Consider the following 22382-nt stretch of genomic DNA (forward strand, 5'->3'; position numbering starts at 1 on the left):
CAAGGGAGAAACTCCGTCTCAAAAAAAAAAAAAAAAAAAAACCTAGGGGAATATTTAAATAGTAAGCAAGCAATAAGATATAACATTAGAAGTGCCAGACAAGGGATACAGTACGATGGCAGCACATAGGAGAGCATCTCAACTAATGTGAGTAGGGTTGGAAAAAACTTTGTGAGGAAGTGACATTTCAACTAAGCTCTAAAGGATGAGCTGAAATTAGCCAGAGAAAAGGAAAGGGGTAGGGCAGGGAGATGAGAGAATAGGAAGGTCAATATTCCAGGCAGAAGGACATCCAAGGCCTGCAGGTGAATGACTATGGCGTACTGGAAAGACTACAAGAACTTCAATATGGCTGGAACAAAGACTATTATGTGGAAAGGGGAAGATGAAAAGACAGGTAGGAGCCAATTCATGAAGGAAGTTGCAAACCATTTAAAGGAGTTTGGCCTTTACTCCATTTAAAGGAGTTTGGCCTTTATTCTAAGAAATCTTTCCTTTCTAAAGCCTCTAGGACTGTATTATATTTATGGAACTGGCAACTTCAGACTGAAATGTGCTCATCTTCACTGGAATACAATGGGGAGTAAGAGACATGAAGATGAAGAGGCTAAAGCTGGATGACCATTTATTAGAGGTGATGAAGAATCTAGTTTGGGATTAGATGAGTCCCCTAGGCCATTTGCAACTCTTAGATTTTAGAACTGTTAACTCTTTAGCTAGAACATTAGAATAAACATTATGCTTAATAAAATGTGGATGTTATTTATAAATCATTTTTGTAAGGAACACTGTATCTAACACTGCAAATGTGTTAAATATTTATATTAAGATTCATGGCTGGTAGTTCTGAATAGTATATGTATGAACATTTGTAGTAATAAGAACAGTGAAATCCTACAGGTTGCTTTTGGAATTCTCTTGTAAGTTGCTTATAAATTACCGCTTTGAATAATTTGCAAAGTAATTCACAATGCTTATCAGTGCTCTGTTCGAACTTGGAGCCTTGAATCTGTCTTTTAGAACTCCCATGATATGGAAGAGTACTGGAACCGTAGTTATCAATACTAGCAAAAGGCACCAAACTTTATATTATACAGTTTACAGCTTAATTATCTGACTTACAGGATCCCACTGAGTGTGTGATTCCAAGTGCATTGTTTTTCCTTGTCCTACTGAATTATTAGCTTTTGGAAATTAAAGAAAGTGATTTATATTTCCATTCATATGTATTTTAATATGTGTCAAGAACTGTGCTGCATATTTCCTAGAGTGCTTGATAGTTTTGAACATATTTAGTATGAATTTATCAGAATCAGAAAACACATTTAAATATAGCCACTGCACTTTATATCTTGCCAAAATACATGTTTGTTAAACAAACATATTGCTTAGGAATTATACTGGATTTACAGAGTCCCCCACAATTCATGTCTACCCGGAACCTATAAATGTGATCTGACCTGGAAATAAGGTCTTTGCAGGTATAATCAAGTTATGATGAGGATACACTAGATTAAGTGAGGGCCCCAAATCCAACATGACTGGTATCCTTATAAAAAGAGGGAAATTCTGGGCACAAAGACAGATGCCCAGGGATAACGCCAAGTGACTATGGAGGCAGAAACAGTGATACATCTACAAGCCAAGGAACACCAAGGATTGCTGGCAACTGCCAGATGCTAGGAATAGTAAGGAAGGATTTTCCCCTAGATCCCTGCTAACATCTTGATTTCAGACTTCAGGTATCCAAAACTGTAAAAGAATAAATTTCTGTTGTTTTAAGACACCAAGTTTGTAGTACTTAGTAACAGCAGCCCTAGGAAACCCATACAGGAACCTGTGCCCTACCAATTGCACCTCATATTTCCTTTATATAGCAGCTCTTGATTTATTGGACTTGACAGATTTAACCCTTTTCTCTGTTAAACAAACTGTGTGAGGGTAGGATCCTATTCTTTGGATTCTCTGGTATTTCTATACAGTTCTAGTCCCATCAAAAGAGCTGTGCACTTCCAGCCCAGAATGTTCACTGTTGGAAACTTTGGAAACCCCTGTTAAAGGTGAATCACTTAAAAAATTCAATCAGATTAGGTATGAGTGAGGCAATTATAAAAGACTAAAATGAGATCATGAAAATCTAGAAAAAATTATCATTCCGATTGCTTTGCAAAGCCTTTAAAGTCTTACTTCATTTTACTAAAACTATAACCAGAACTTGTAGGACTTATGCCATGGGTGTGGTTTGTTAAGACTGACTTTGTGAAGTTGCAATTAAAACCCAAGCACGCACACACACGCACACACACACATATTTGTCTAGGTTCTATAATTCTCTGCTTTTATCAAATTTTCTATTGACCATATTATCATAGCTCTTGATTATAATAAATAAGAAAGAGAATTTTCACTGTAAGAAGTTATTACATGATGTTTTTATTTAGTTCCCTGACTATAATCTATTAGTCTATAAACTATATACACAGAGATTATACCTGATTCGCTCTTTAGTGTTTAGCATAGTGCCAAGTATAGAGCAGCTTCTCTCAAACTATTTTTTTAAATAAATGAGCACAAAATGAAAACACATTTTTGATTTTCCCTTTTTCGAAAAATCACATTATTAATAAAGTTTTATTATTATAGACTGATATTTAAGACATAAAAATGGCCTCATTACAGGTAACTTGATGTTTTAATGGCATTTACTAAAATGAGGTTTTATTTACCATATATGAATATTCTCACTTTTATTGTATTATTTCTCATAGCTCAATGTGCTTTCATATCATAATCTTTCTGAAAGTATTTAAATTGATCCAATTGTACACCTTCACATACTTTCTACTTAATGCCACAGTGTTATTTCTCCAAGTTTACAAAGTAGGATGCACAGACAGAAAAGGTAGCTTAAAGGCAGATTTTCAATTATGCCTCAAATTCATGAGCTTCCAAATTCTAGACCACTATTAACTCCGTCATTAATTAGGCTATAACCCTGAGCAAACTATTGATCCTCCTTGAGCCTTAGTTTCCTTAGTAATCAGATGAGGTTTTCTGACTGGACAATTTCTAGGATGCTCTCTAGTCCCAAGTCCTCATTTTCAGCACCAATTTTAGATTTGTTTATGAATAAAAAATATAGCTTCTCACTGCTTTTGTTTCCAATATGGGAGACAGAAAATAACATGTGTAGTTAAAGAATTACAGAAAGGATGCTGTGGAGATGTGTTACTGAGTACGGAGTAGGAAGAAGAAAAGGAATACCAGAGGGTGACTTTAATGTCAACATGCTTGGATAAGCTCTTTTTTGAGGAGAAAAAAAATGAAATATTTTATATTCATATAACCACAAGAATTCTCTTCTTAAACTTGCCCAAAAAAATCTCAATGGTAAGTTTGAAGGCCCCTGAGGTATGCAGCTTAAAAAATTAAAGGCTAGTCAACTCTTTATATTTTATTATAATAACTAAGTAGGATATAATCTTATTTAATTATGTAATAAAATAATTGCTATGATCTCTAAATCCTACTGATCTAAATGAATTTATAATTAAGTTTTACTCCTTAAACTATGGATAATATTAAGAAAGAGGCAGCTAAAACGTTCTTTTTATAAGTTACACAAATATTCCTTTTTAAAAAACTTCTTAAGTAATTTAATAGGAAGCATTGAAAAATACCTTAACACATTTGGTAAATAAAAATGATATAGGGTTTCAGATGGTCCAACAAGATGAAGAATTTACCATTGGAATTCTGTTAAATAACTGCAAGAGTTATAGTTTTACCTTGGAAAACTTTCATCATGGAACACAGCTGTGAAACAACTTTGGCTTCAAACAGAAAGACCATAATAAAAGCGCCTCCTAGCTAGAGTTAGGTTCAAGAGGTTTATGGTGGTGAATAGCAGAATAGCAGAAAAGATGAAACGTTTCAATAAGCCCCTCAGGCTGATTTAGTTAGCATTCACAAAGTGGAATAACCTATACATCACATACCCTTTGTTAGCTGGTTGTTTAGAATAGAAATATGAGTCACTGGATTTTATTTTAGCATTTGGGCAATGCAATTCTCCTTTTGCCCAAAATATTAAAATGCAGAAATGTGAAGCTAAGAGAAGTAATGTCAGATCTTATACAGGGTGCTTATCAACCATTGTGATGGATCAAGAAATCCTTTGGCTCATCATTCCATGTTTCACCTTGGTAGGCACAAATGATACATTATCTTATGTTAAAAAAATCCACATTACACAAATTATCAAACTACAGTACATTTTAAAAAACTTTTTATGTGAGGGAGAGGTTTTGAAGGGGAGAAGCTTGCAAAAGCAAAAGAAAACTGATATTGGAAAAGGATAGGCAAGATTCTAACCTGCGTGATTTCAAGTACAAATGAATCCCTCTGGGAGTTTGGGGGATTAATGCACACATACATGTATGTGCATGCATGCATACACACAAGCGCACACACACACATGAAAATATAATTTTTTTCTCTTAGGTACTGTTGAGAATTAATGAGGCTACCTGCAACGATGCTGGCAAGCTGCTGGGTTCTGGTAATGGGGTAGATGCTGCGTGCCTGAACAATTGCTGAAGCGATTTTCTTGGCATGCTTCTCCTCCCCATATGCTCTTAGGATAGATGCAAGTGCCTGTTGATCTAAAGCATTCACAACATCAGCAGCAGTGGGCATGTCAGGGTACCTATGCACAAGAAGAGCCAATTAGTTCACTGACGTCAGTTTTCACTGACAAGAGGTGAAACTTCAGAGTACTGAGATATAAAGTCAGACATATACACATAGACGAGGTTTTAAAGTCAGAGACTGAAACCTTAAACAAATGAAATAGACTTTCCATTTCAAATACTCATCATTATGGCAATGGTGATGGTTTGTGATATTTATCAAGGTCAAGGCAGCAGGAAGTTAAAATATTATACTAACCTTTATCTTTAATTCACACAGAAATGATACAAGGTATGTTGATGATATTTAAACGAGTCTAAATCTGAAGAACTTGACTAAATCTGAGGCTGTAAAATAACTGATTACTTGTGTAGACACAAATTGAACTTAGAAAATCTATACAAAAAGATACTGCTGGTCAGTTTCCCTCATAAAACTCAAAACAACCTTAATGGCAATAATGCATATTATTCAAATGTTTAACAATATTTGCTCATTCCTCCATAACAAAGATCACCATATGGTAAAACCCGGTAATCAAGAGGCAGTATTGATCAAGTCTAGATAGTAATTTTAGGTGGAGGAGAAATAAAAAAATACAAACCTTTGGTCAAATAAAATAAATTATAGTCAGAAATGACATTCACTCTGTCAGACCATTCCTGTTTACTTTAGAGAAATAGGCCAAAGAATTCTAAGTGATAAGCTAATTGTGACCTTACATATTAGAAAAATAGCTTTGCTAATGGTACAGTTACTTCTCGTATAGTTAATATGTTGGATTGATTGTTGGTAACACATTGTGAGTATTTACAAGTAACAAGAATATGGTAGCTTGAAGACCTAAGGGTCCAACCAGAGTGGGGTTGCCAAGATACACCTGAAATTCTCCTTAAAAATACTAAAATATACATTGTTAACATGTCTAGTGCCTCCAGGAGAAAATCTTTTTGTGGTCCTTGGCTTGTCCCCAGATTTGTCATCTCTTTCATCTCTCTTGATGTCTCTTTGTCTCTCTTTTTTGTCCAAACCTTGCTTTTCAGATCTTACAATAATTGTTTTTATGTAGGTCTGCCACTAAACCCACAGAACAATGAATATCTTTTAAGGTAGCCCTATTTCTGTATCAGTAGACTTTGCTTCTTCAGTTTTCAGGATGAAAATCTGGCCTTTGGAGTTCAATTGATCTGAATTAGAATCCTGGCCCGGCTACTCACATTGAGTATAATTTTTAACCTATTAGAGCCCCAATTTTTAACCTATGAAATGAAAGTAAGAATTCTTAACTTATAGAATTGTTTGAACAATTATTGGTATACATATTGTAAAACAGAAATATGATGCCTGGAACATAAGAGATGCTCAATGCATGCCATTGCCCTTTAGATCTTTCTCACTCATAAATTTGCAAGGCATAATTCGCGGCTTAAACAAAAAAATCCCTGTTAAACCTGACCTATTTGTGAATTCAAATGCTCAAACCACTGAGCATTTGAATTAACTCTGTTAAAGATGTGAAATTTAGAAATTTATACATAGGATACAGTCCAGCTTTACCAAGAGAATTTTATGATGAGTATGGATGTACTTAGCAGTTTTTAATGATACTTTTCTATCTTTAAATAAGAAAATTTAAAAGCATTTTGTTCAACACACATAATTTTACTCTGAATAAATAATTGGACAATACACATAATTTTCTCTTACTCTTATATTAACAGTGATTGATGGCATAGTTTCCATAGTGCTGCACTGGAAAGGTACAACACTGGAAGGTTTGGCAGGCTGCTACGCAGCTTGAGAATAGGCATTCATATGGTCAAGGAGTTAAGATCCAAGAGCTGCCCTCCAACTACAGGTTAATAGATTTGATCTTGTCAGTCCTCCAGAGTTCACTGACTTACAGTGACTAAGAAAATATAAACACAAGTGATAATTTATTATCTTCCAGTGAAAACTATAATTATTAACAGAACTAGACTCTCAAATTCCTGAAGCTGTGAATTTATTTCTGCGGCTTCCACAGGAGAAGACTTATTGTAATCTGAAAGCTGCTGTTGAAATTGGGATCAGCACAGAATAAATTATGTTTTAATACTCTACTGTTAAATGGTGACTGGTTAAGGAAGTCACTTGCATTTGTCTTCATCACAGGGATACTCTCTCCCTTCAGGAACTAACAGGCCGTATTTTTTGACCAGGAGTAGCCAAAGCAAACATATACCACTTGGATTAGCACTGCACATATTTGCATCTATGACTTTTCTTTTTCAATGATTTCATGTTAATCAACTCCCCCTTTTCAAAGGTCACATACTTTCTTCAGGTATGTTGTCATTTTTGATTAAGTTACAGTCTATACTATCTATCTGAAAGCCATTCAACATTTTAAGATATATTTACACAACTCATCCATTAGGTATTGATTTAAGAGTTTAATTCTTAGTGTCAATGTTATTTTCAAGCTCTTGGGAAAACCTCAGGGACCCTGATTCACAAACTATAATTTGCTAAGTCTTTAACAATATGGGATTTATTACTAGTAACTAGAAGTTTTGTTCATTGTATTTCAGAAACTGGCTTGATGTTTTATTACCTCTGCACAACCACCTCCATCTCCACACATGAGAATATATTTGAACTTTATTATTAGTTACTTGTTTTTAAATGCTTTTTATTATTTTCTTTTATAATTATACCCTTCATTCTGTGAATGCCAACATGTGCAAAAGAAGGTAAAACACTTGGGAACAACAGGGTCCCAACAAATATAGGTCATGTGCCAAGTTAACAGGTCATATCACAACATAGGGAAAAACGCTATATGTGAATAATTACCACAAAACAAAGCAGTTTGTGATGAGGCATGATATGAGAGAGAAAAGCACAGTTAAGTTTTACAAGTACAGGCTGTCCATTCCCTAGGTCAGTATTGAGAATAGACACAGGTCCTAATCTAAGCTTTTAACATTAATTTGGACAATAAATACAAAGAAATTGTTGGCTGGGCATGGTGGCTCACGCCTGTTAATCCCAGCACTTTGGGAGGCCAAGGCAGGCAAATCACATGAGGTCAGAAGTTTGAGACCAGCCTGGGCAACATGACAAAACCCCGTCTCTACTGAAAATACAAAAATAATTAGCCAAGTATGGTGGTGCATATCTGTAATCCCAGCTACTCAGGAAGCTGAGGCATGCCAATTACTTTAACCAGGGAGGAGGAGGTTGCAGTGAGCCAGGATCATGCCACTGCACTCCAGTCTGGGTGACAAAGACTCTGTCTCAAAAGAAAGAAAGAAAGAAATTATTTCTATACTTTCCTAGAATATGATTGTGTTATTTAATATATTTGAATAATGGAAAATAAATTCTAGTATTTCCAGAAAGAGGAGGTTAAAAGATATCCTATGTATAGGACTATGTTTGATATAGTACCATAAATTGCAGATTCTCTGGAGAAGGTTCAAACAAAGTGATTGTACAAGACAGGACAAAACACACTTGCTGACCTCTAAGATCTTACCTTTTTTTGTGTGTGTGTATTCTAAAAGAGGATGCATTAAATATATGTAGTTCTTTTGGCTTCTCACAAGAGACACAGTTGGGCATGCATAAAAATGGAATCATTGTTTCAGCATCATGATATTTATTGATATTGGTTAACACTCTAAAACCTATATTGTGTAAGTAAAAAAGATAATCCGAGTGAAAGTTATCCTTGTTATCCTCTTCACTATTTTATGTAAAGGTAGTAATTGTTTTTCTTTAAACATCCCAAATCCAGAGAAACATTGATGTGTATAATGAGCATCGAACAAACTGATTTATTATGTATTGGTGGCGTTAGGTCTAGGCATGTGTTGGAAATTTTGTAGTCTTAAAAAAATTAAATTCAGAGCATTTGTGACAAATTGATTTCTTGTTGTTAGAAGAAATGCTTTATCAATACTCACCTGTCACCATCCATCCTCATGTCCAAGGGGCCGTCTTTCCGAAGGGAAAAACCTCTTTCAGAAGTATCAAGTTGCATGGAGGAACACCCAAGATCCATAAGAACTCCATCAAAAGTCCCTGGCTGCACTTCAGCTTTCATTAATAAGGTTTCTGCCTGGCTGAACCGGCCCAGCATAGCTCGGATTTGTTTACTGTGGGTAAACCCAGGAGATAGCGAAAACACTTCTGTTATATTAAAGTCTTTCTAAAGTCTATGATCAATGGAAGAGAGCACATTCTATTATTACATGATTTAACCATTATATATTTACCGAGTGCTTGGTGTTGTATAAAGACATGGATATGGAAACTATACATCTTGAGTTTCAAACACCAGAGCTGGTTTAATGTAATTTTATTACTGCTGATAAACACAATTTATTGTATATCTTTGTGAAGGGATACAATATACTCCTAAGTTAGAAAAATTCTTTTGTCAAACCAGGTCTTTCAAATCTTCTTTAAAAATTCTTAAATCTATGGGTAGAGAAAGAAGCATATGTCATTCTATCAAAAGAATAATGAGTAAGTCAATTTAAATACAATAATAAAATAGAAATCATAAAAAAGATGTCAAATATGTTCAGTCCAGTCATTTTAGCTTTCTCCATGTTTTTCCTATAATTTAGAAAAGGGTATGCAGCTATAAACTCCAGGAATGAAACCATGACTAAAATAAATGCCTTCTTGCAGAAGCAATGTATTATCTCTCAGCAGGGATTCTGAAGTCAATGGAGCATTCAGAACCAACAGACAGACAGGAGTTGGGATCACCTTGTAGCTATACTAATGCTTCGTCCTACACAAAGTGAGATGCTGCCTTCAGGGTTCTTCAGAAGCCTTAAGGCAACTAGCATGCATTTTGGAAAGTGAATGAGAAGAGATTGGGCAATACTCTCAAGACATCATTCCCTCTGTTTAAAGGTGGGTAGAGTGAGTTTGGATTTCAAACAGTGTTAGAGAATTTACATTTACAATGTTTACTTATACGTTATGTTGTTTAAGGTGAACTTCACAGTTCATTAGTAACTTTTTAATAAAATTCCAATGGAGAAAGTAATTGAATATCTGCTATGGGTCAAGCATTGTTATTGGGAGTGTACATAAAGATTAATAAAGCATGACTTTTTGTGTTTTGAGCTACGAGGAAAAGATATACAAACAGTTTACAAAATAATCTGATGGTTGCCACTAACAGAATGATGAACAAATTGCCCTGTTTTTATTTGGAGAATAAAAATGCCAATACTAGCATTGGAAACATAGAAATAACAGAATCTTACTACTGAAAGGCAACTCCCAAGTCATTTATTACTATTACATAACTAATATTTGTATTTTTCCCCAATCCAACATCACTGCTAGGTGAGTGGGCAGAAACATGGAGACTACATAGATATAGTCACTGTTTTAAGTACCTCCTGTATACACCATTGGTGAGAGAGGGATTCCAATTCTAAGGTTGTTGAGATGGCCAAACAGGAATTCATCTAGCCCAACACTGGCCAGATGAAACAAAAGTTTTTTTTTTTTAATTTATTTTTTATTTTATTTAACTTTTAAGTTCAGGGGCACATGTGCAGGTTTGTTATATAGGTAAACTTGTGTCATGGGCGTTTGTTGTACATATTATTTCATCAACCAGTTATTAAGCCTAGTATCCATTAGTTATTTTTCCTGATCCTCTCCTTCCCCCTACCCTCCCCACTCTGGTAGGCCCCAGTGTGTGTTGTTCCCCTCTATGTGTCCATGTGTGCACATCGTTTAGTTCTCACTTACAAGCATGAGCATGTGGTATTTGGTTTTCTGTTCCTACATGAGTTTGCTAAGAATAATGGCCTGTAGCTCCATTCATGTTCCTGCAAAGGACATGTTCTTATTCTTTTTTATAGCTGTGTAGTATTGCATGATGTATATATAGCACATTTCTTTATCCAGTCTACCACTGATGGGCATTTAGGTTGACTCCATGTTTTTGCTATTGTGAATGAACATATGTGTGCATGTGTCTTTATAATACAACAATTTATACTCCTTTGGGTATATACCCAGTGATGGGATTGCTGGGTTGAATGGTATTTCTGTCTTTAGGTCTTTGAGGAATTATTACACTATCTTCCACAATGGTTGAACTAATTTACACTTCTACCAACAGTGTATAAGCGTTCCTTTTTCTCTGCAACCTCGTCAGCATCTGTTATTCTTTGCCTTTTTAATAGTAGCCATTTTGAATGGTGTGAGGTGGTATCTCATTATGGTTTCGATTTGTATTTTTCTAATGATTAGTGACACTGAGCTTTTCTTTCATATGTTTAATGGCTGCATGCAAGTCTTCTGAGGCTGAAGTTTATTAATCACGTATATTCCCCTCCCAGCCAAAGGGAAGAAGACATTACTTGCCAGGCAGGGTCACATGGGGGTTATACTCAGCAAGAGAGTAGACAACCAGGGGTTGTGAGAAGTAGATTTTAAGAGATTGGGTGCCCCTGGGTTTCTAGAAGGATGTGATTGGCTTGTTTGGATAATTCCTTGAGCTGGCAGGAACTGAAACTGCTAAGGGAGGCATAAGCAGAAATCAGCCTGATCCCTTTGATAAAAAGGGGTTGTTTGGCAAGGTAACCTTATCTGTAAGAACATAGTGGGGAGAGGAATTTGTGGCTAGGTTATTTGAGAGAAAAATAATTTCTTTATATATATATATATATATATATATGTATTATATGTTAAAAATATAAATCACAGCTCCTTCCACACCACCACAATGGTGCACATGGATGTGATCTCAAAAGCTGATGCTCTCAAGAGCATCAACAATGCAGGAAAGAGAGGTAAATGCCAGGTTCTTATTAGGCCGAGCTCCAGTTATTGTCTGGTTTCTCACAGTGATAATGAAGCATGGTTACATAGGCGAATTTGAAATCACTGATGATCACAGAGTTGGGAAAATTGTTGTGAACCTCACAAGCAGGCCAAACAAGTGTGGAGCGATCAGCCCCAGATCTGATGTGCAACTCAAAGACCTAGAAAAATGGCAGAATAATCTGCTTCCATCCTGCCAGGTTGGTTTCATTGTACTGACAGTCTCAGTCTCAGCTGGTATCATGGACCATGAAGAAGCAAGAAGAAAACACACAGGGGAAAAATCCTGAGATTCTTTCTCTAGAGATATAATACATGTTTACAAATAAAATGCCTCATGAACACACACACACATATAATATATATATGTTATATATACATAATCAAACGTGTGTATATATATATATACAAGTTTTATATATATGTTGTATATATACACACAACACACACACACACACACACACACACACACACATATATATCTATATATGTGTGTGTGTGTGTGTTGTTATAAATAAACATCAAATAGTACCTAAGATATTATGTCAGGATTCTCCAGAGAAACAGAACCAGTAATATGTACACACACACTCACTCACACACATACACACACACACACACACATTTTATATATATATATATATATATATATAGTGTTTTATATATAGTGTGTGTGTGTGTATATATATACATATAGTTGGAAAGAATATCTATATATATATAGATATATAGTTGGAAAGAATATATATATATATATATATATATCCTCATTCTTCCTTTTACATATATACATGTATACAGTCATATATATATACTGTGTGTGTGTGTGTGTGTGTGTGTGTGTGTGTACATACTACTAGTTCTGTTTCTCTGGAGAATCCTGACAGACATATCTCAGGTACTACTTGATGTTAATATAAGAATAAAATAAAATTATACCTGTTTTCTCGTGAACTTCACTTAAGCAAAACACTATTTTCCCAAGAAGTTAAGGAACACGTAATGACTGGGCCTTAATTTGGGGTCTTACACCATAGTCCTTAGCTCACGTTTGAACATTCTCAGTAATAGGAACTCACTACTGTTTTGTTAAACAGTTCTTTTTTAGTAGATAGCTATTTTATCACTATTTCTATAACTTTTTCCCTAGTATTCCCCTATGTTAAGCAAGTTGAAAACCCAGTCCCCAGAGCAGCCTTTCATACATGTACTGTTAGCTACTCTAAGAGATATTTGTTGGCTACCTTAGTTGCCAATCTGTCAATTCCAAAAGCAACTCAAAATTGCAGTCACATATTTTGGGAGAGATTGATCATACCCATGATAGTTTATTGTCAACTTGGCACTATAGTGCCCAATTATTAAATCAAACACTAACTTATGTGTTGCTGGGAAGGTATTTTGTAGATATGTGTAATATCTACAATCACCTGACTTTAATTAAAATCTATTATTCTTAATAATGTAGATGTGCAGCCAGGCATGGTGGCTCATGTCTGCAACCCCAGCACTTTGGGAGGCTGAGGTGGGCAGATCACCTGAGGTCAAGAGTTTGAGACCAGCATGACCAACATAGTGAAACCCTATCTCTACTAAAAATACAAAAAAAATTAGCCATCTGTGGTAGCAGGCACCTGTGATCCCAGCTACTCAGGAGGCTGAGGAAGAAGAAACGCTTGAACCTGGGAGGCGGGGGTTGCAGTGAGCTGAGATCGCACCATTAAACTCCAGCCTGGGCAATGAGTGAAACTCCATCTCAAAATAAACACATACATATGTACATACATATATAAATACATACATACATAATGTAGACGTGCCTCATCCAATCAGTTGAAAGGTCTGAAGTTTCCTAGAGGAAGAAGAAATTCTGCCTCAAGACTGCAACATCAGCTTCTACCAGATAGTTTCTAGCTTCCTGGCCTATCCTACGGATTTCAAATATGCCAGACCCCACAATCAGGTGAGCTGACTCCTTGAAATGAATTTCTTTATGTAATAAGATATCATACACACACACACATATATACATACACATATATATTTTATATGTATATAAATATACACATACACGTATATAAATGTATATACACATGTATATATGTATATAAATGTATATACACATGTATATATGTATATAAATGTATATACACATGTATATATGTATATAAATATATATACACATATGTATGTGTATGTAAATATATATATATATTATATATATATACACATACATATGTGTATATATATTTATATACATATATACATGTATTTATCTACTTCCTATTGGTTCTGTTTCTCCTAGTAGCCTGATAGATATAATATCTCTCGTCAAGAGGTAGATTTTTGATTAGCTACATTACTTCGTGTACATTATCCCCATGGTCTACTATAATTGGTTCAGAAATTGGCACAAGTCACAACTCTGGCCAGTGAGATACAAGAGATACTTCCTGGGGTCGGGGGAAAGAAGATTCTTCTTTTTTCCACTGAGCTACTGGGGAAAAAAAGGTGTTTCGAACACTTGCTTGATATGAAAGAAGCAGCACATAGCTCTGATTACTGCTAGCAAACCAGCAGCTAAATTGTCCCAAGGAAGGAGAAGGTAGCAGCCAATTTTGGCCAACATTGCAGAAAGCAAAGTAGAGAGAAAGATTAACCAGGCCACTGAATTGTGCCTCATCTAAAATACAATGTACCCCTGAAGTTTTAAGAACCCAGAAATTATCTTTGTTATTTAAAAGTTTGATGGGTTATCATTTTACTTGTAATTGAAAATATGCTAACTAATATACCTATCATGTTCTTTAAGTCTTCTTTACTCCAAACCAGGGGTGTGCAATCTTTTGATTTCCCTAGGTCACTGGACGAAGAAGAATTGTCTTGAGTCATACATACAGTACACTAAAACTAAGGATAACTAATGAGCTAAAAAAAATCACACACACAAAAAATCTCATAATGTTTTAAGAAAGTTTATAAATTTGTGTTGGCCCACATTAAAGCTGTCCTGGGCTGCATGTGGACCCTTGGCCACAGGTTGGACAAGCCTGCTTTAAACCATGCGTGTTAGTTCATTCTCATACTGCTATTAAGAACTGTTCGAGACTGGGTAATTTATATAGGAAAGAGAATTAGTTGACTCACAGTTCTGCATTGCTGTGGAGGTCTCATGATTGTAAGGAAACTTATAATCATGATGGAAGGCAAAGGGAAAGCGGGTACCTTCTTCACAGGGCGGGAAGATGGAGAGTGTAAGCAGGGGAAATGCCAGACGCTTGTAAAACCATCATATCTTGTGGGAGCTCACTCACTATCACGAGAACAGCATGCGGGAAACCGCCTACAAGGTTGGATTCCTTAACCTGGTTCTGCCCTTGCCAAATGGAGATTATGGAGATTACAATTTGAGGTGACATTTGGGTGGGAACACAGAGCCAAACCATATCACCATGTATATCTTGTTTCTTTAGCCATTCTCCATATAAAAAAAATCTTCTCCATGCTGTCTACTCTTTTCTGAATGTGTTCCAGTCTACCTATGTCACTAGATCTGAATTCCATAATGATCAGCAAGAATAAAGTAAATTCTTGCTTCCCTTGTTCTAGTTATATTAATAGAGCTCAAGGTGAAATTAGTTTTAGAATTTACTTCAGACTGTTGACTTACACTGCCTAAATCCCTTTAGTCTTTTTCATGTACATTGCAGCTAAGCCTATTTCCTCCATATTGTACTTGGGCAGTTTTGCTAATTTTTTTAAAATTTAAGTACAAGTTTTGTCTTATGCATTTTCTCCAGTCCTTTTAGGATTCAGGGATTATCTTTAACCACAGAAATCTTCTTCATACTGCAGCAAAAGCCTGTAACAAATCACTACTGTCCAGTCTTAATTCCTTACACATTTTACTTATTATCCTGCTTAAACCTAATGTACTTGTAAAATAAACATAAGATCTTATAGAGGATGTTTGCATTTCTTGGATGTCTTCATGCTTAATTGTTTAACAGAAAATATTCATATAGTTTCATAACTCACTATAAGTAAATAATGAAGATGTAATAATCATTGTGGTATAAAACTCAGCATTATGATGTACAAGTATGGAAGTATGAAAAAAATATCATTATGCACCACCACAAAATAAATGTGTTTAAGACAGAGTTTTCTGATGCTACATCAGTTATGTGTTTCTAGAACTGAATTGTTCTCAGAGTGAAGGACACATCCATGAAGTTTGCTAACCAATTGTTGAAAACTCAGCCATAACTTCAGACTCTGCTCATTAACTCATATATGCAGTTATGTTGAGGCTAATTTTCCAAGATAGGCAGATTACATGCCCGCTTTTCTCTCGCTCGCTCCCCTTTCATTTCTCTCTTCTTTCCTTTACTTCTTTTCCTCCATTCTTCCTTTTTCTTTCAAACTTTGATTTTCAGTCTTTTTGCGGGTGCATTTCACAAGTGTTACAAGAAACAGAAAAGTATCATTCTGTGTTCTCCCGATGTAAGTAGAATGTTGCTTGTGCTGCAGAACATTTGCTAAATGAGAACAGTTTCTCAATCCAACCCCAATAAAAGTCAAGCGATGCAGCAGTGGAATGCAAACAATTCCTTAGCTGTAGGCAGCCATTTCTGAGGTTCTCTGGCTGTAATAAGTACTGTTAATACTGACACTGGCAAGTCATTTGAACTTGTAGTACAAGTTATGAATCTATTTTGCTACAAATGACTAATGTGCTCTAGTATATATCGGAGGCTGCTGATATAAGAATAGCTACCACTTACTGTGTACTTATTAGAATTTAACATGGAACTTCATCATTCTTATAAGGACATACAGTGTAATAAGAGGAACAAACTGCCCCACAAATTATAAAAGTCAATCTACTCACAAGGTTGGGCATCCTGTAGTTAATAAGTGCTCATCCATCTTGGCTACAGAAATCCAAAACTCCCATGGTTTCTATGGTGCTTGATATAAAAGGAAGTTTTTTGTGGTCCAGGAATAGGTAATTTTGTTCCACAGATAGAAGACTTGTGTAGAAACAGATAAAATAAAAAACAAAAGCAAAACTAGGCTCCTGCATAAAGCAATTAAAAAATATAAAATCTGATCACAAATTTTCAAGAAAAACTTTGAATTTGGAACTAACTTTCTGAGAGAGCACAGGAAGAAAAACATCTACTATGTTTATCCAGTATCACACTCTTCCAGCCTAACCAATAGTATTAAATAAAGGCTTTAAGTCATTATATATCTTTAATGAATACTACCATAATATACAAACACATGTAGAATGCAGACATACGCAACTGATAAAAACATAAAAATGGCCTATGAAAATGATTAATAGTGATGGTCATGATTCTTTCTGGTTAAATTTGTTGTTCAGTATTTATTTTTTTGTAGCTATGGTAAGTGGGACTGTCTTCTTGATTTCTTTTTTCAGTTAGGTCATTACTGGTGTATAAAAACACTACTGACTTTTGTACGCCAATTTTGTATTCTGAAACTCTAATGAATTCATTTATTAAATCTAAAAGTTTCTGGTTGAGTCTTTAGCTTGTTCCAGATATAAGATTATGTGATCAACAAAGAGGAACAATTTGTGATGACTTATTTCTTTCTCTTGCCTGCTTACTCTGGGTAGTACTTACAGTAATATGCTGAATGGCAATGGTGAATGTGAGCATCTTTGTCTTGTACCAGTTCTTACAGCAAAGACTTTCAACTTCTCTTTATTCAGTATGATGTTAACTGTGGGTGTATAATACATGGCACTTCGTATTTTAAGTTAGGTTCTTTCTATGCCTAGATTTTTGAGAGTTTTTTTTTTTTATCATGAAGGGATGTTGAATTTTACTTAATGTTGTTAATACATGGCTTTTGTACATCATTTTGTTGATGTGATGTATTATGCTTATTGATTAGTGTATACTGAATCATTCTTGCATCCCAAGTATAAAACTCACTTGATTGTGGTAAATCTTTTTCATGTGTTTTGCATTATTTGCTAGTATTTTGTTAAGGATTTTTGCACTTATGCTAATCAGGGCTACTGGTCCATAGACTTTTCTTCTTGGTATCTTTGTCTGGTTTTGATATCAGGGTGATTCTGATCTTGTAGGATTAGTTAGGGAGAATTATCTCCTCTTTAATTTTTTGGAATAGTTTCAGGGAAATTCGTACTAGTACTTCTTTGCGTTGGCAGAATTCAGCTAGGAATCCATATAGTCCTGGACTTTTTTTGTTGTTGAGAAACTTTTTATTACTTTTATTACTCAACCTTGCTACACATTACTGGTCTGTTCAGGATATCTATTTCTTCCTTGCTCAAACTCAGGTTGTAGGTTTCCCAGAATTTATCCATTTATTTTCTAAGCTTTCTAGTTTGAAGGCATAAAGTTGTTCATAACAGTCTCTAATAATCTTTTTTTATATTTTTGTATTATATGTTGTAATGTCTCCTTTTTCATTTGTGGTTTTGTTTATTTGGGTTTTTTTTTCTTGGTTAGTCTAGCTAGTGTTTACCAATTTTATCTTTTTGAAGACCCAACTTTTTGTTTCATTAATCCTTTTTATTTTTTTAGTCTCTTACTTAGCTTTACTCTGATCTTTATTATATATTTTCTTCTGCTATCCAGGGATTTGGTATGTTCTTGCTTTTCTAGTTTCTTGAGATGCATTAGTAGATTGTCAATTTGTAATCTTTCTAGTTGTCTGATGTAAGCCATGTATTGCTAGAAACTTCCCCTTTGGTATGAAATGTTTCCATTTTTATTTGCTTTAAGAAAATTTTTGATTTCCATCTTAATTTCTTCATTAATCGAATGGTCATTCAGGAGCATGTTGTTCAATTTCCATGTATTTGTATAGTTTCCAAAGTTCTTCTTCATATTGATTTCTAGATCTATTGTGGTCCAAGAAGACACTTGATATAATGTTAGTTTTTCAAAAATGTGTTGAGACTTGTTTTGTGGCCTAGCATATGGTCTATCCCCCCCAAAAAAAAAAATGCTCCATTTGTTGATAATAAGGAGATATACTCTGCAGTTGTTGGACACAATGTTCTGGAAATGTCTGTTTTGTCCATTTGGTCTAAAGCCCAGTTTGAATCTAGTGTTTCTTTGGGTTTCTAGCTAGATTATATGTCTAATGTTGAAGGGGGGGCTGTTGAAATCCTCCACTATAATTGTATGGCAGCCTTTCTCTTTAGATCTGGTAATATTTATTTTTATTAATCTTGAAGTGCCAGTGTTGGGTGCATAAATATTTAGAATTCTTATATCGTTTTGATGGACTGATCCCTTTATTAATATATGATGACCTTTTTGATTGACTTATTTTTTACTGTTACAGACTTAAAGTCTGTTTTACTTGATGAGTAGCTACTTCTCCTCATTTTTGGTTTCTATTGTGTGGAATATATTTTCATCCCTCTACTTTTAGTTTATATATTTATTTATTTTTTTTAAACTTTAATTTTAGCTTCAGTGGTACATATGCAGGATTGCTATATAGGTAAACTCATGTACAGGTGTTTGTTGTACAGATTATTTTGTCACCCAGGTACTAAGCTTAGTACGTGATAATTATTTTTTTGGCTCCTTTTTCTCCTACCACGATCCACCCTCAAGTAGGACCAAGTGTCTTTTGTTCCTTTGGTCTTCATAAGTTTTCATCAAGCACCCACTTACAAGTGAGAACATTCAGTATATTCCTTTATTGGTTTCTTGTAAGCAACATATTGTTGGTACATTTTTAAATCATTCAGTCATTCTGTATCTTTTAAATGGAGAATTTAATCTGTGTACAAGGTTATTATTGATATATGAGGCTTTGTTCTTGTCACATTGTTAATTATGTTCTGCTTATATGTTTTTTGATTATTTTTTATTACTATTTGTTGTTCCAGTTTGGTGGATATCTATAGTGGTATTATTTGAATCCTTCCTCTTCAGTGTGAGTGCTTTATTAGTTGAATTTTACACATTCATGTTTTCATAATGGTAGATGTTATCTTTTCACATCCAGGATTAGGACTCTCAAGCACTTCTTGTAGGGCTGGTCTAGTGGTAACAAATTCACTCAGCATTTGCTTATCTGAGAAAGACTATTTCTCCTTCATTTATGATGGCTCACTTTGCTGGAGATAGGATCGTTGGCTGAGTTTTCTTTTTCTTTCAGCACTTTGATGATATATCCCATTCTTTTCTGGTCTTTAAGGTTTCTAATGAGAAATCTAGTGTTGGTCTGATGAAGCTTCTTTTATAGGTGACTAGACACTTTTACTGCTTTTAGGATTCCTTCTTTATCTTTAGACAGTCTGAATAACGTGCTGTGAATAACTTTTTATTTTATATCTTCCTGGGGATCACTGAGCTTCCCTTATCTAAATGTCTAAATCCCATGCTAGACTGGGTACATTTTCAGATATTATTTTATTAAATAGATTTTCTAATCCTTTCATTTTTTTTCTTTGCTCTATGAGATACCAGTAATTGAACTATTCAGTTGCTGTATGTTGTAACTAATGCCACAAAGCCTTGGCTCATTTATTTCTTTTTTCTTTTCTTTTTTTTTTTTTTTAAGTCTGATCGGATTATTTCAAAAGAGCTTTCTTCACCTTCTGAGATTCTCTCTTCTGCTTGAGCTACTCTATTTTAAAGCTTTCAACTGTATTTTGTATTTACTTCAATGAAATCTTCAGTCCAAAATTTCTATTTGCTTCTTTAAAAAAAAAAAAATCTCTTTGGTAAATTTCTGATTCATATCATGAATTGTTCTGATTTTTTTTTTAATTGTTTCTCAGAATTCTCTTGTATCCCACTGAGCTTCTTCCAAATTCATATTTTAAATGCTTTATCTGGGATTTTAAAAAATTCTTTTTGATTAAGATCTACTGTTGGTGAATTATTATTTTTCTTTGGAGTTATCAAATTTATTTGCTTTTACATATTTTCTGTGTCCTTATGTTGCTATCTGCACATCTCATGTAACAGTCACTTTTTCCTATTTTTTAATCTATTAAGCTTGTGCAAAAGTTACTGCAGTTTTTATCATTGCTTTTAAATGGTAAAAACTGCAATTACTTTTGCACCAAACAAAAACTTTCATAGGGAAGGATTTTTTTCTAAAGATATATCTATGGTGTTGGTAGGGTAGGGTACTTTGGCTTTGATTCTGGTTATATGTAGTAGTATAGCCTCTGATTTCCTCAGTGGGTTAGGGTACAGTTATTAGTGGAGGCAGTGGTTAAGTTGTGCTGGGCTGGGTACGGGGATTCCAGGTGAGCCAGTCTTCAGGCTCTAGTGGTGGCTGCAATGAGCTGGGTGTGCTTATCCTTGTGCCCCAGTGTAGTTTATACTGGCACTGGTGTTGGCTGTTACTGGTGGGCTGATTCTTGGGCCTACATGTGGCTTGTCTGGATGGGTAGCAGCAACAAAAGACCAAGTGGGAGGGCAGGTTCTTTGGCCCTTGGGCAGCAGGCATGACATGGGCCATGGCTGTAGCAGTGGTAGAACAATTGTCTGGGTCCCACATGGCGTGTGTTGATGTTAGCAATGTCTTCAATGGGCTGGGTGGGCTAATCTCCAGGCCTGCAGGTGATGCTTCCAGGTAGGTGCCAGTTGAGGTATTAGCAGCTAGCCTGCATCCCAGCCTTGGGTGCAGGTGTTCTAAGCCAGACAGTGACTAAGTCTCAGCAGCAACTTGTGCCCCTTTCACCTCTCAGTCTCATTCCCAATGGTGTTCACCAGTGGCTGCACCCCAGCTTGCTTCTCTCTTCTTAGCCTTGGCTGCAGCAGTGCTCTCAGCTTGCTTCCCAGTTTTAGCAGCAATAGCCTGAGTTACCCTAATGCTTCACATCTAACACTTCTGGGCTCCAGGACAGCATGTAGTCTGCCAAAGGACAGGTTTAAAAATGGCACTGTTCTATAGCTATGTAAGTCTCAGAAAGACCACAGGGCCCAGCATTAGCTCCCTCCTTGGAGCAATTCTATTCATACATGGTCTCTTGGCAGCTCCCTGTGTTTCAGGGTCTGGGAGATTCAAGGGAATCTCCTGTGCCCAGGATTCCATGATTCGAGGATGGAGATGTGAGCTGCAGGATGTTTCTCACTTACCCTTTCCCCATGTTGGGAAGTTATCTGGCTCCCAGCCAATCTCATACAAGCAGGCTGCATTTCTTCTCTTTCCTTGCTTTTGGTGTTTCCTGTCATTTTTCTGTTGAATTCCTGAGTTCTCCCTTGATTAATGTATTCAAAGTATGCTTGTTTATACACTATTTCAATTCTTCTAAGTTGAGGAGGCAGGCATGAAATGCTTCCAGTCAGCCATCTTGAAGACTCTCAATAGAGCTTATTGATGATTCATTTAGCACTCCTTTTATGCTACTTTGTCATGCTACTACTTATCTTCCGTGTATCCATTCTGCTGCCTCTGCAACTAGTACATAAATCTCTTAGGGTACTGTGGACTACGTCATACACTTTAAGTATATCTTTAGCACTAAAAAGATTTTAAGTGTTCAACAAGTACTTTGTAATGATGATGATGGTGATAATTTTGAGAGGCATCAAAATTTTTTTGAATTTCAAAGTTTTGGCTTTTTTTCCACCATACTTAGATGTGATCAAAATGCTAAGGAAAAGACATAAGCAACTGCATATGCATAATAGTTGCTTTGGGGGGACAAATATAGTTATGCAGTATGTATCTCATAATGGTTACAAGAGTATAGTCTTAGAAATTTATCTTTCACATTTCTAAGTTATGAGAAGCTTTCTGAGATACCTTATAACTATAGTCAATCAGTTTCAAAGAGTGTGTGTGTT

The 22382-nt window shown here is 35.3% G+C and overlaps 1 protein-coding gene across 6 annotated transcripts in view; it reads right to left on the reverse strand.

The window, feature by feature from the left end:
• Positions 1-22382, reverse strand: part of METTL15 (methyltransferase like 15) — a 210663-nt gene that overhangs the window by 35092 nt on the left and 153189 nt on the right. For 4 of the 6 annotated variants that reach the window (XM_032283687.1, XM_032283685.1, XM_032283684.1 and 1 more), the window contains exons 5-6: positions 8646-8837; positions 4530-4708 (exon numbers count right to left, since the gene is read on the reverse strand). In XM_032283687.1, coding sequence (XP_032139578.1) covers positions 4530-4708; positions 8646-8837 — 371 coding nt within the window. Of the gene's footprint in view, positions 1-44; positions 4709-8645; positions 8838-22382 lie in introns of those variants that run through there. The other 2 variants (XM_032283690.1, XM_032283689.1) reach the window with 2 other exon arrangements.

Source organism: Sapajus apella, unplaced genomic scaffold (genome assembly GCF_009761245.1).
Source record: "Sapajus apella isolate SASKATOON/1434 unplaced genomic scaffold, GSC_monkey_1.0 scaffold14, whole genome shotgun sequence".
In the NCBI taxonomy this organism is placed as follows: domain Eukaryota; kingdom Metazoa; phylum Chordata; class Mammalia; order Primates; family Cebidae; genus Sapajus; species Sapajus apella.